This window comes from Branchiostoma floridae, chromosome 11 (genome assembly GCF_000003815.2).
Source record: "Branchiostoma floridae strain S238N-H82 chromosome 11, Bfl_VNyyK, whole genome shotgun sequence".
NCBI classification, from domain to species: Eukaryota; Metazoa; Chordata; class Leptocardii; order Amphioxiformes; family Branchiostomatidae; genus Branchiostoma; species Branchiostoma floridae.
This window is the reverse complement of record NC_049989.1, coordinates 9,936,964-9,951,534: the sequence shown is the minus strand read 5'-3', so window position 1 is coordinate 9,951,534 and position 14,571 is coordinate 9,936,964. Positions and strand designations below refer to the sequence as shown.

The window sequence follows — 14,571 nt, the reverse complement described above, 5'->3', positions numbered from 1 at the left end:
AGGGAGTTGAACACCGCAACCCGATTTGTAATAGATAAAGTGGTTGGCGAGTTATTCGCGTCTAAAGCGAAGTCTCCCTAAGCGCGACCAAAAATGCGGATTTGGGACACTTTTGAAAAATCCACATTTTTGGTCGCGGTAAGGGGGACTTAGCTACAAACGCGAATAACTCGCCAACAACAATAGCTATTAAAAAACGGATTGCAGTGTTCAACTCCCCACACAGAGACCTTTTCAATGATACTGTTGTAAACCCACCTATAACTAAGTACTGAAACCCCCCCTATTTAGTAGTAGACCAGCCATGAGGCTGTAGTAGACCAGTCCTGAAATATGACCTCATTCCATGAGTTGGATTCCAAGGAGATCACAATAAAGTTCTGCAGTTCTGAAGTCTGTTTTACCTGCGTCAAGAACCTTCATTTCGAGTCACAACAATTGGCGTCACGGACACTTCACATTCTACTAGGGAAGATATCTATTTGGAGTTCTTGCTGTGCTGAAGACCTCGTCTCCCGCATTGCTGGACTAGCAACCTGAGGTTACCGTTCCAGATCCACTCCCGTGCTTCCAGCCTCGGTCGGCCGTTGTACAGGAGTCCCATTGGACAGGAGAACAGTTCCCGGTTTGCTGACAGCGTGTGTTCCAGAGTTGCAGGCCAGCGCAGACAGCCGAACATCCAGAACCCTTTACTTCCCCAAGTCGCAGGACGTGGCAGACCACCCAAGGACGACCATCGGAGAGACGTTTCTGTCCTTCCCAGGCTGCAAGACACGACCGTCCCAGCTTCACCGGGGAGAACATAGGACAGTAGAACTTTTCTCCATTTAATAGGTCAACCTGACCCTTGTGGACACAGACTGCAAATTATCTCCTTTGCACAATACGTTTTTCTTTACTTTCAGCGCCCATCTCCAACGACCTGTCGTAAGTTCTTCTTTTCCATTTTACTTTGTTGCATGTGATGCACCAGGAAAAGTCGATGCCCTAACGACCTCCAGATGTGCTAGGCTAGGCACCCTTGTTTACCTGAACTCTCTAAGAAAGTACACTAGATTTGCTCCTACGACTCACTGACTGTACCTGTTTATATTTTCTTGTTACCACTGCCAGATCTAGTGTATCTCCGGACTTGTTACTTTACTTTTGTGTTAACTTTGATTCTTGTTTTGTTGACTTATTATTGTTCTACTCGAATTTGTTACTGTACTGGCTGTGTGTGCCATCTGCTTTGCATTCCTCAGTGACCCAGTGAGTAGATCGTCTTACTGCCTGGCCCCCTGAGTGGGCCGTTTCAAATCAGTTCTTTGTATCTTGCTGCCTTGTGGGCCGTTTTAAGTTAGTTCTCTGTATCTTACCCCTCAGCGGGCCGTTTTAACTCAGTTCTTTGTACGTTGTTGTAGCAGTTGTACTTGTATACCATCTCAAGTCGCCAACCCGAGCCCTATTGAGCCGTCTGCGTTGTCATGGCACCGCCAAAATTTAGTCAGATGTCCATGGCAAACCTCCGGAAAGCCTGTGGGGAACGGGGAATAGACCATTCCTCCTTGGATAAAGAGGACATGATTGCTCAGCTGTATGGCCATGAAAGCAGACAGCGTGAAGAAGAAGCCACTGCAGTCAAACTCAAAGAGTTGGAGCTAGAGAAGCTGAAGCTAGAACTCGAAGCAGCCAAACAACGACATGTGGCGGAACACCAACTGTTGGTGGAAGAACGAAAGCTGTTAGAAACCAAGCTTGCCCTGGAAGGACAAAAAACCCCACCGCCAACCGCCACAGCAGAGTCCACGAAGGGTCCCAAGATTCCACCGTTCGTCGAGGGTGAGGATGTAGAGGTGTACCTCACCACATTTGAACGCCTCGCGACAGCCAATGGGTGGCCCAGGCCCAAGTGGGCTCCTAAGCTTGCAGCACTCCTATCTGGGAAGGCCCGAGAAGCCTTTGTTCAGCTGTCCGAAAATGACAGCATGGATTATGACAAGGTCAAACTCGCCATATATGCCAAATATGAACTCACGGCAGAGGAGTATAGGCGACGCTTCCGGCACTCCAGGAAAAAAACAGCTGACAGCTACAAGGAGTGGCTGTGTCAGCTCAATGTTGCTCTCGGTCGCTGGGTCGATGCAGCTCAACGCGAACGCAAGAAGGAGGACGATAGGGCGCAGTTTCTCATCCAGCTAATCATAAGAGAACAGTTCCTGGATGGTTGCCCTCCTGATGTTGCGGACAAACTGCAGGAACAGGAAATGTGGGAGCCAAAAGACTTGGCCGCTGCTGCCGACCGTATCACTAACAAACACAAGTACTCTAACACAAGCCCCTCGCTCCCCAAACTCTACTGCCACCACTGCAAGTCATACGGCCATGAAACCCAAGGATGCAAGAAGCGGCCAAAGCCGCAAACAAGCATGTTCTGCCAAGGTCGTTACAAATTCTGGGACTCGGACCAGCCCGTCCCAGACAACCAGTACAGCCTTGAAGGCAAAGTCAACGGCCAGAGAGTCCATGTCTACCGAGATACGGGAAGCACCATGACTTTCGTCAATGGCAAGTACGTACCAGAACAATCATACCTCGGCGAATTCATCAGAGTTAGGATGGCCAATGGCACGGTTGATGAGATTCCCACGGCTCTCGTCACTCTCGACGTTGCAGGCCAACAGAAGCAAGTAGAGGTTGGAGTCATGAACACTCCATTCCCTGTTCTGCTGGGCAACGATTACCACACCGCATGCGCTGTCACCCGTGCACAGGCCCAACGAACCAAAGCAGCTGAGGAGAAGATAGCGGAAGAGGCATCCCAATCCGATGTCCATCCCACCCCCCTCTTCCCGGCAGAGGAAGCGGAAACAGTAGATGACGACGACAATTGTGTTCTCATAGAAGACGACCTCCTCGACGACGCAGACCCGCCAATCTCTCTAGAGGATGAGCCGTCCGTCTTTGATATCACCCCACAGCTCCTACTTGCCCAGCAGTCTGCCGACCCCTCCCTGCACTCTGCATGGCAAGATGCTGTTTCAGAACCGGAGAGCAGTCACCTGCAAACATGCTATGTTAAGAGGCGTGGGTACCTCATGAGGAAATGGACTCCACCTAAGCGGCGGAATGAGAACAGTACAGCACTGGGTATTTCGCCGGTCTTCCAGGTGGTCGTCCCAGCAGAGCATAGAATCACTGTTCTTCGGCTAGCCCATGCAATCCCGTTCGCAGGGCACTTAGGGATCGCCCGCACAAGGGAGCGTGTCCTCCAGCATTTCTATTGGCCCGGAATCTTCAGAGATGTGAAGCGCTTCTGCAAAGGATGCCCACAATGCCAAAAGTCTGCCACCCGACGTGCGGGAGAAAAACACACAATGGTAGCTCCGCCCATCATCGGCGAACCATTCCGACGGATTGGTATTGATATTGTCGGCCCACTTCCCCGATCACACTCAGGCAACAGGTTCATCCTCACTATTGTGGACCATGCTACACGCTACCCAGAAGCAATACCCCTCCCGTCCACAGAAGCTGAACGTGTCGCTAATGCACTCGTGGCCTTTTTCTCCAGAGTTGGCATCCCTGAAGAGCTCCTCACTGATCAGGGAGCCAATTTCATGTCCACAGTTATCACCCAACTGTGCGAGCAGCTCGGCATCCACAAACTCCGCACTTCACCCTACCACCCTCAAACAAACGGAGTATGCGAGCGCTTCAACGGCACCCTCAAAGCCATGCTCCGCAAGCTTGTAAGTGACGACGCCAAAGACTGGGATGAATACCTCCCACACATATGTTTCGCCTATCGGGAAACTCCGTGCTCATCGACGGGCTTCTCGCCCTTTGAACTGACCTTTGGACGACCAGTCAGGGGTCCACTGACAGTTCTCCAGGAGACGTGGCTTGACGAGGAGGAGCATGAAGACAGCCTTGCCGACTACATCACCGACTTGAAGACTAAGCTTGAATGGATGAAAGAGTGGTCCCTTCATACACAAGAAACAGCACAGAAGAAGTCCAAAGCCTGGTATGATAAGACAGCCAGAGACAGGGAATTCAGTGTCGGTGATCAAGTTCTGGTACTTCTCCCTTCCTCTACCTCGAAACTACAACGACAATGGAGAGGACCCTACACCATCATGCAGAAGATGAACTCTGTAGACTACAAGGTGGCCGTCGGATAAAGAGGATTCGGATCTATCACGTTAACCTTCTCCGCCCATGGGAGCAGCCAATGCAGGTTGCAGCCTCTACCACACTTGATAGTGGATCAGGAGAAGACCTTCCCGGCCTTGATACGGCGATTTCTGAAAGTGCAGAGTTATCAGAAATCACCTATGGCCCCCATCTCTCCGACGCACAGCTAGAAGAACTTAAAAGCCTGGTCCACAAACACACTGCAGTCATCTCTGGCAACCCAGGGAAAACAACGGTCACCGAGTTTGACATCCTTACTCACAACGATCAGCATACTCATCAGAGAGCATACCCCATTCCTCACAAGATGAGACCTGAGCTACAACGAGAAATCAACAGCCTAAAAGAACTGGGAATCATACAAGAGTCAGAGAGCCCATACAACGCACCAGTAGTTCTTGTGAACAAGAAAGATGGCGGGGTCCGTATGTGTGTTGACTATAGGAAGCTCAACAACGAGACCATCGCCGATAGATATCCCATGCCTAGAATCGACGAAATCATTGATGGAGTAGGTGCGTCACGGTACATATCGGTTATCGACTTGACCAAAGGCTTCTACCAAATACCGCTATCAGCCAGGGCCAGGAGCAAGTCGGCCTTTCAGACCCCATACGGTCATTTCGAGTTCACCCGGATGCCATTCGGAATGAAGAACGCGCCTGCCTGTTTTCAGCGCATGATGGACAAGATACTCCGAGGAGCGGAAGAATATGCGAGGGCAGTGATGGATGACATTGTGGTTAGCAGCCTCACGTGGCAGGACCACCTGAAACATCTGGACGACATCTTAACCCGCCTTGCAAATGCATGTCTAACGGTGAAGCCGTCAAAATGCAGGTTGGCCATGCAAAAGGCGGACTACCTAGGCAAGGTGGTGGGACAAGGCGAAGTATGCCCCATGTCCAGCAAGGTGGCAGCCATCCAAAACACTCCGACCCCCAAGACCAAAAGAGGAGTTAGGGCATTCATAGGATTAGTAAACTACTACAAGGACTTCATCCCTAACATGTCCAGTATGGCGGCCCCCCCTGACAGATCTGCTGAAGAAAAACAGACCAAACAACATCATCTGGTCCCCGCAATGTTCAGCTGCCTTCGACAAGTTGAAGGAAACTCTCTGCAACGAGCCGGTCCTGAAGGTAGCTGACCACAACAAGCCGTTCATTATCCAGGTAGACGCTTGCGATAACGGCATTGGGGCTGTCCTCAGCCAAACAGATGCTGCAGGGCGCGACCATCCCATTGCCTATCGAAGCAAGAAGCTGACCGACCGACAAAAAAAATGGTCGACCATCGAGAAAGAATGCTTCGCAATCCTTTTCGCCACCGAACAGTTTCGGTACTACATCTATGGTGTCCCCTTCATCGTCCAGTCAGACCACAAACCCTTGACGTGGCTTGGCCAGGTACGGGATAAAAACAGGCGACTCATGCGGTGGAGCTTCTTGCTGCAGGAGCACGACATCGAGTTCGAACACAAAAAGGGCATCCAAAATGGGAACGCAGACGGCCTCAGCAGGGCTTGGGAGGAGTGAGTTGGCCTGTTTAACCTGTTTCCTATTTCGGACACTTCTCAAAAATCCACATTTTTGGTTACTGTAATCGGTGCTTAGCTATAAACGCGAATAACTCGCCAACAACATGAGCTATTAAAAAACGGATTGCAGTGTTCAACTCCCCACAAAGAGACCTTTCCAATGATACCATAGTTTGCCAATTTCGGACACTTTTGAAAAATCCACATTTTTGGTCGCGGTTAGGGGGACTTAGCTATAAACGCGAATAATTCGCCAACAACAAGAGCTATTAAAAAACGGATTGCAGTGTTCAACTCCCCACAAAGAGACCTTTCCAATGATACCATAGTTTGCCAATTTCGGACACTTTTGAAAAATCCACATTTTTGGTCACGGTTAGGGGGACTTTGCTATAAACGCAAATAACTTGCCAACAACAAGAGCTGTTAAAAAACGGATTGCAGTGTTCAACTCCCCACAAAGAGACCTTTCCAATGATACCATAGTTTGCCTATTTCGGACACTTTTGAAAAATCCACATTTTTGGTCGCGGTTAAGGGGACTTAGCTATAAACGCAAATAACTCACCAACAACAAGAGCTGTTAGAAAACGGATTGCAGTGTTAAACTCCCACAAAGAGACCTTTCCAATGATACCATAGTTTGCCTATTTCGGACAATTTTGAAAAATCCACATTTTTTGGTTACTGTTATCGGTGCTTAGCTATAAACGCGAATAACTCGCCAACAACATGAGCTATTAAAAAACGTGATTGCAGTGTTCAACACCCCACAAAGAGACCTTTCCAATGATACCATAGTTTGCCTATTTCGGACAATTTTGAAAAATCCACATTTTTTGGTTACTGTTATCGGTGCTTAGCTATAAACGCGAATAACTCGCCAACAACATGAGCTATTAAAAAACGGATTGCAGTGTTCAACTCCCCACAAAGAGACCTTTCCAATGATACCATAGTTTGCCAATTTCGGACACTTTTGAAAAATCCACATTTTTGGTCGCGGTTAGGGGGACTTAGCTATAAACGCAAATAACTCGCCAACAACAAGAGCTATTAAAAACCGACTGCAGTGTTCAACTCCCCACAAAGAGACCTTTCCAATGATACCATAGTTTGCCAATTTCGGACACTTTTCAAAAATCCACATTTTTGGTCGCGGTTAGGGGGACTTAGCTATAAAAGCAAATAACTCGCCAACAACAAGAGCTATTAAAAAAACGGATTGCAGTGTTCAACTCCCCACAAAGAGACCTTTCCAATGATACCATAGTTTGCCTATTTCAGACACTTTTCAAAAATCCACATTTTTGGTCGCGGTTAGGGGGACTTAGCTATAAACGCAAATAACTCGCCAACAACAAGAGCTATTAAAAACCGACTGCAGTGTTCAACTCCCCACAAAGAGACCTTTCCAATGATACCATAGTTTGCCAATTTCGGACACTTTTCAAAAATCCACATTTTTGGTCGCGGTTAGGGGGACTTAGCTATAAAAGCAAACAACTCGCCCACAACAAGAGCTATTAAAAAACGGATTGCAGTGTTCAACTCCCCACAAAGAGACCTTTCCAATGATACCATAGTTTGCCAATTTCGGACACTTTTGAAAAAATTACATTTTTGGTCGCGGTTAGGGGGACTAAGCTATAAACGCGAATAATTCGCCCACAACAAGAGCTATTAAAAAACGGATTGCAGTGTTCAACTCCCCACAAAGAGACCTTTCCAATGAAACCATAGTTTGCCTATTTCGGACACTTTTGAAAAATCCACATTTTTGGTCGCGGTTAGGGGGACTTAGCTATAAACGCAAATAACTCGCCAACAACAAGAGCTATTAAAAAACGGATTGCAGTGTTCAACTCCCCACAAAGAGACCTTTCCAATGATACCATAGTTTGCCTATTTCGGACACTTTTGAAAAATCCACATTTTTGGTCGCGGTTAGGGGGACTTAGCTATAAACGCGAATAACTCGCCAACAACAAGAGCTGTTAAAAAACGGATTGCAGTGTTCAACTCCCCACAAAGAGACCTTTCCAATGATACCATAGTTTGCCTATTTCGGACACTTTTGAAAAATTCACATTTTTGGTCGCGGTTAGGGGGACTGAGCTATAAACGCAAATAACTCGCCAACAACAAGAGCTGTTAGAAAACGGATTGCAGTGTTCAACTCCCCACAAAGAGACCTTTCCAATGATACCATAGTTTGCCAATTTCGGACACTTTTCAAAAATCCACATTTTTGGTCGCGGTTAGGGGGACTTAGCTATAAACGCAAATAACTCGCCAACAACAAAAGCTGTTAGAAAACGGATTGCAGTGTTCAACTCCCCACAAAGAGACCTTTCCAATGATACCATAGTTTGCCTATTTCGGACACTTTTGAAAAATCCACAGTTTTTGGTTACTGTTATCGGTGCTTAGCTATAAACGCGAATAACTCGCCAACAACAAGAGCTATTTAAAAACAGATTGCAGTGTTCAACTCCCCACAAAGAGACCTTTCCAATAATACCATAGTTTGTCCATTTCGGACACTTTTCAAAAATCCACATTTTTGGTCGCGGTTAGGGGGACTTAGCTTTAAACGCGAATAACTCGCCAACAACAAGAGCTATTAAAAACCGGATTGCAGTGTTCAACTCCCCACAAAGAGACCTTTCCAATGCTACCATAGCTTGCCCATTTCGGACACTTTTGAAAAATTTACATTTTTGGTCGCGGTTAGGGGGACTTAGCTTTAAACGCGAATAACTCGCCAACAAGAAGAGCTATTAAAAAACGGATTGCAGTGTTCAACTTCCCACAAAGAGACCTTTCCAATGAAACCATAGTTTGCCTATTTCAGACACTTTTGAAAAATCCACATTTTTGGTCGCGGTTAGGGGGACTTAGCTTTAAACGCGAATAACTCGCCAACAACAAGAGCTATTAAAAAACGGATTGCAGTGTTCAACTCCCCACAAAGAGACCTTTCCAATGAAACCATAGTTTGCCTATTTCAGACACTTTTGAAAAATCCACATTTTTGGTCGCGGTTAGGGGGACTTAGCTATAAACGCAAATAACTCGCCAACAACAAGAGCTATTAAAAAACGGATTGCAGTGTTCAACTCCCCACAAAGAGACCTTTCCAATGATACCATAGTTTGCCTATTTCGAACACTTTTGAAAAATCCACATTTTTTGGCTACTGTTATCGGAGCTAAGCTATAAACGCGAAAAACTCGCCAACAACATGAGCTATTAAAAAACGGATTGCAGTGTTCAACTCCCCACAAAGGGACCTTTCCAATGATACCATAGTTTGCCTATTTCGGACACTTTTGAAAAATTCACATTTTTGGTCGCGGTTAGGGGGACTAAGCTATAAACGCGAATAATTCGCCAACAACAAGAGCTATTAAAAAACGGATTGCAGTGTTCAACTTCCCACAAAGAGATCTTTCCAATGAAACCATAGTTTGCCTATTTCAGACACTTTTGAAAAATTCACATTTTTGGTCGCGGTTAGGGGGACTTAGCTATAAACGCAAATAACTCGCCAACAACAAGAGCTATTAAAAACCGACTGCAGTGTTCAACTCCCCACAAAGAGACCTTTCCAATGATACCATAGTTTGCCAATTTCGGACACTTTTCAAAAATCCACATTTTTGGTCGCGGTTAGGGGGACTTAGCTATAAAAGCAAATAACTCGCCAACAACAAGAGCTATTAAAAAAACGGATTGCAGTGTTCAACTCCCCACAAAGAGACCTTTCCAATGATACCATAGTTTGCCTATTTCAGACACTTTTCAAAAATCCACATTTTTGGTCGCGGTTAGGGGGACTTAGCTATAAACGCAAATAACTCGCCAACAACAAGAGCTATTAAAAACCGACTGCAGTGTTCAACTCCCCACCAAGAGACCTTTCCAATGATACCATAGTTTGCCAATTTCGGAAACTTTTCAAAAATCCACATTTTTGGTCGCGGGTAGGGGGACTTAGCTATAAAAGCGAACAACTCTCCAACGAAAAGAGCTATTAAAAAACGTATTGCAGTGGTCAACTCCCCACAAAGAGACCTTTCCAATGATACCATAGTTTGCCATTTTCGGACACCTTTGAAAAAACGCCCATTTTGGTCGCGGTTAGGGGGACTTAGCTATAAACGCGTATAACTCGCCAACAACAAGAGCTATTAAAAACCGGATTGCAGTGTTCAACTCCCCACAAAGAGACCTTTCCAATGATACCATAGTTTGCCTATTTCGGACACTTTTCAAAAATCCACATTTTTGGTCACGGTTAGGGGGACTTAGCTATAAACGCGAATAACTCGCCAACAACAAGAGCTATTAAAAAACGGATTGCAGTGTTCAACTCCCCACATAGAGACCTTTCCAATGATACCATAGCTTTCCTATTTAGGTCACTTTTGAAAAATCCACATTTTTGGTCGCGGTTAGGGGGACTTAGCTATAAACGCAAATAACTCGCCAACAACAAGAGCTATTAAAAAACGGATTGCAGTGTTCAACTCCCCACAAAGAGACCTTTCCAATGATACCATAGCTTGCCCATTTCGGACACTTTTGAAAAATCCACATTTTTGGTCGCGGTTAGGGGGACCTTTAATTAGCTTTAAACGCGAATAACTCGCCAACAACAAGAGCTATTAAAAAACGGATTGCAGTGTTCAACTTCCCACAAAGAGACCTTTCCAATGATACCATAGTTTGCCTATTTCGAACAATTTTGAAAAATCCACATTTTTTGGTTACTGTTATCGGTGCTTAGCTATAAACGCGAATAACTCGCCAACAGCAAGAGCTGTTAAACGACGGATTGCAGTGTTCAACTCCCCACAAAGAGACCTTTCCAATGATACCATAGTTTGCCTATTTAGGTCACTTTTGAAAAATTTACATTTTTGGTCGCGGTTAGGGGGACTAAGCTATAAACGCGAATAATTCGCCAACAACAAGAGCTATTAAAAAACGGATTGCAGTGTTCAACTTCCCACAAAGAGATCTTTCCAATGAAACCATAGTTTGCCTATTTCAGACACTTTTCAAAAATCCACATTTTTGGTCGCGGTTAGGGGGACTTAGCTATAAACGCAAATAACTCGCCAACAACAAGAGCTATTAAAAACGGATTGCAGTGTTCAACTCCCCACAAAGAGACCTTTCCAATGATACCATAGTTTGCCAATTTCGGACACTTTTCAAAAATCCACATTTTTGGTCGCGGTTAGGGGGACTTAGCTATAAACGCAAATAACTCGCCAACAACAAGAGCTATTAAAAAACGGATTGCAGTGTTCAACTCCCCACAAAGAGACATTTCCAATGATACCATAGCTTGCCTATTTCGGACACTTCTCAAAAATCCACATTTTGGTTACTGTAATCGGTGCTTAGCTATAAACGCGAATAACTCGCCAACAACATGAGCTATTAAAAAACGGATTGCAGTGTTAACCTCCCCACAAAGAGACCTTCCCAATGATACCATAGTTTGCCTATTTCGGACACTTTTGAAAAATCCACATTTTTGGTCGCGGTTAGGGGGACTTAGCTACAAACGCGAATAACTCGCCAACAACAAGAGCTATTAAAAAACGGATTGCAGTGTTAAACTCCCCACAAAGAGACCTTTCCAATGATACCATAGTTTGCCTATATTGGACACTTTTGAAAAATCCACATTTTTGGTCGCGGTTAGGGGGACTTAGCTACAAACGCGAATAACTCGCCAACAACAAGAGCTATTAGAAAACGGATTGCAGTGTTCAACTCCCCACAAAGAGACCTTTCCAATGATACCATAATTTGCCAATTTCGGACACTTTTCAAAAATCCGCATTTTTGGTCGCGGTTAGGGGGACTTAGCTTTAAATGCGAATAACTCGCCAACAACAAGAGCTATTAAAAAACGGATTGCAGTGTTCAACTTCCCACAAAGAGACCTTTCCATTGATACCATAGTTTGCCTATTTCGGACACTTTTGAAAAATTTACATTTTTGGTCGCGGTTAGGGGGACTAAGCTATAAACGCGAATAATTCGCCAACAACAAGAGTTATTAAAAACCGGATTGCAGTGTTCAACTCCCCACATTCGAGTTATTCGCGTTTAAAGCTAAGCACCGATAACAGTAACCAAAAAATGTGGATTTTAGGCAAACTATGGTATTATTGGAAAGGTCTCTTTGTGGGGAGTTGAACACTGCAATCCGTTGTTTAATAGCTCTTTTTGTTGGCGAGTTATTCTCGTTTATAGCTAAGCACCGATAACAGTAACCTAGAATGTGGATTTTTGAAGTGTCCGAAATAGGCAAACTATGGTATCATTGGAAAGCTCTCTTGGCGGGGAGTTGAACACTGCAATCCGTTTTCGGATAGCTCTTGTTGTTGGCGAGTTATTCTAGGTGGCTCCCCGTCATCAGCTGTAGACGTGGCCAACGCCATCAATACTCACCTCGCTGCGGCGTCACAGAAGCACGCGCCACTTCGACTTGAGGACCTGCCAGCTTATCTTCCTTCACCTGCTCCACCCCCGGTAGTCTCAGTCTGAGACATGTGGAACAGACTGAAAAGTGTTAAGATTGGCAAAGCTACTGGCCCTGACGGCATCTCGCCAAGGATTATTAGGGAATTCGCCTTTGAACTGTCCCAGCCTTTATGTGACATTATGAACACCTCTCTGTGTCAAGGTGAAGTACCGGACATGTTCAAGGACGCTGATGTCGTGCCCATTCCGAAGGAGATGCCACCGCGACTAGAGAGATAGGTCTTAAAAGACCATCTCTCTAACACCTATCTTTGCCAAAATGTGTGAAGGAATCGTCCGTGACTGGTGCATGCAGGATATCCTTCCTAACCTGGATCTTCGACAGTTCGGCTCCCTCCATGGTTGCTCAACTGTACACTATCTGACTCGTCTCGTACACAACATCCTTGAGGCATCAGACAGACCAGGCTTCATGACAACACTTGTTCTCACCGACTTTTCTAGAGCCTTTGACTATGTCCACCACCAGACTGCCATCTGCAAGTTACTTGACCTTGGTGTCCGTCCGTCCATCGTACCCTGGGTGAGCAGTTTCCTGTCAGGGCGACGTCAGCGTGTGAGATAACAGGGCACAGTCTCGGACTGGCAAACTCTGACGTGTGGTGTGCCTCAGGGAACAAAGTTAGGTCCACTGGTTTTTCTAGCCCTGGTAAATGACGCCCTCCCAAGTAACGAAACGTCTTCAGATGGCTTTAAATATGTGGATGATATGTCTGTGTCCGAACACGACATGTGTCTGCAACACCAAGGATTCAAGACGACATCAATGGCTTGACTCGTTGGACTGAGACCAACGTCATGTCCTTAAACCCATCTAAGTGCGTGGTGATGGTGTTTTGCTTCATGTGAAATCCACCACCACCGCCGGTGATCACTGTTGGTCCATCCCAACTAGAGGTTGTCCAGGCAGCACGTATCCTGGGACTTATCCTCCAGAACAACCTCAAATGGACTCAACATGTAACCACAATTGTCAGCAAAGGTAGCAAACGACTATACATGTGTGATCTGATACCAATTTACATTGGCTTCGTACGGCCACTTCTGGAGTACGCATCCGTCGTCTGGCACCCGGGACTGTCCAGTGATCTATCAGCGAAGATTGAGCGCGTCCAGAAGACCTATGAGTCTGCTCTGTGCATAACAGGACTCACTCGTCTGGACTCTAGAAGGGACATTCTATGTCTTAGATACGCGCAATCTCTTGCGAACTCTAGCAGATACAGTTCATGGCTCCCATTGCGGCGGGGGATGTCCACAACAGAACTTTAAGGAATAATGCCAGCTATACCAGTTTCAAATGTAGGACGTCCCGGTTTAGTAACAGCACTCTCCCCTATTGCGTCAGACTCCTCAATGAAAACTTGTAGTGTTTTTTAAAGGAATCGGACATGCCAGTGTAGCGTATTCAATATGTTGTATATATATATATATATATATATATATATATGTGTGAAATGATCATTGTACTAAATTGCAATTCAGCCGTTAGGCTGCAAGTTTTTTTTTTAATCCAATAAACCATTTCTCTATATATTTCTCTCTCTCATTCGCGTTTAAAGCTGAGTCCCTGTAACCGCGACCAAAAATGTGGATTTTTGAAAAGTGTCCGAAATAGGCAAACTATGGTATCATTGGAAAGCTCTCTTGGCGGGGAGTTGAAAACTGCAATCCGTTTTCGGATAGCTCTTGTCGTTGGCAACGTTGCCACCGATAACAGTAACCTAAAATGTGGATTTTTCAAAAGTGTCCGAAATAGGGAAATTATGATATCTCCTTGGTGAAATTGACGGAGAAGGAAGCGGGTAGCGATAAACCGGTCCCTATGGAATTGTAGAGAAGTTGTCAGGGTTCTGTTTGCTAACACCAAGGAGAAGAAAAGGACAGGTGTCTGGCAGCAGGGAACTTAACATTAGATAACCCACTTTCCTCTTAAATAGTACTTAATTTACCTACATTTTGAGCAATATCCCGATTTAAGCAAAAATTTGAAGACATGATGCCAAATCTGCGCATGAATTCAATTTCAGTGATTGACTGACATCCAACAAGGTCGTTTTGAAAGCGATGAAATGAAAAATTTACAAGCGAGGACGGCCTTAACTTAACGGATTTCAGTTTTCAACTCCCCAGCAAGAGACCTTACCAATGGTATCATAGTTTGCCTATTTCTGACACTTTTCAAAATCCACATTTTAGGTTACTGTTATAGGTGCTTGACTTAAAAGTTAAGTCACTGTAACCGCGACTGCTGCTGGAGCTATGAACTGGAGCTGTGA

At 45.5% G+C, this 14,571-nt stretch overlaps 1 protein-coding gene across 1 annotated transcript; it reads left to right on the top strand.

Annotated features, from left to right (window-relative positions):
- The first annotated feature begins 1,466 nt into the window (after positions 1–1,466).
- Positions 1,467–4,166, top strand: LOC118426194. The gene has a single exon (XM_035835458.1). The coding sequence runs from the start codon at positions 1,467–1,469 to the stop codon at positions 4,164–4,166; it is 2,700 nt and encodes an 899-aa protein (XP_035691351.1).
- Positions 4,167–14,571: the final 10,405 nt, after the last annotated feature.

Coding starts and splice junctions, on each gene's coding strand:
- LOC118426194 (XM_035835458.1), top strand. CDS start 1,467: ATGGCACCGCCAAAATTTAGTCAGATGTCCATGGCAAACCTCCGGAAA.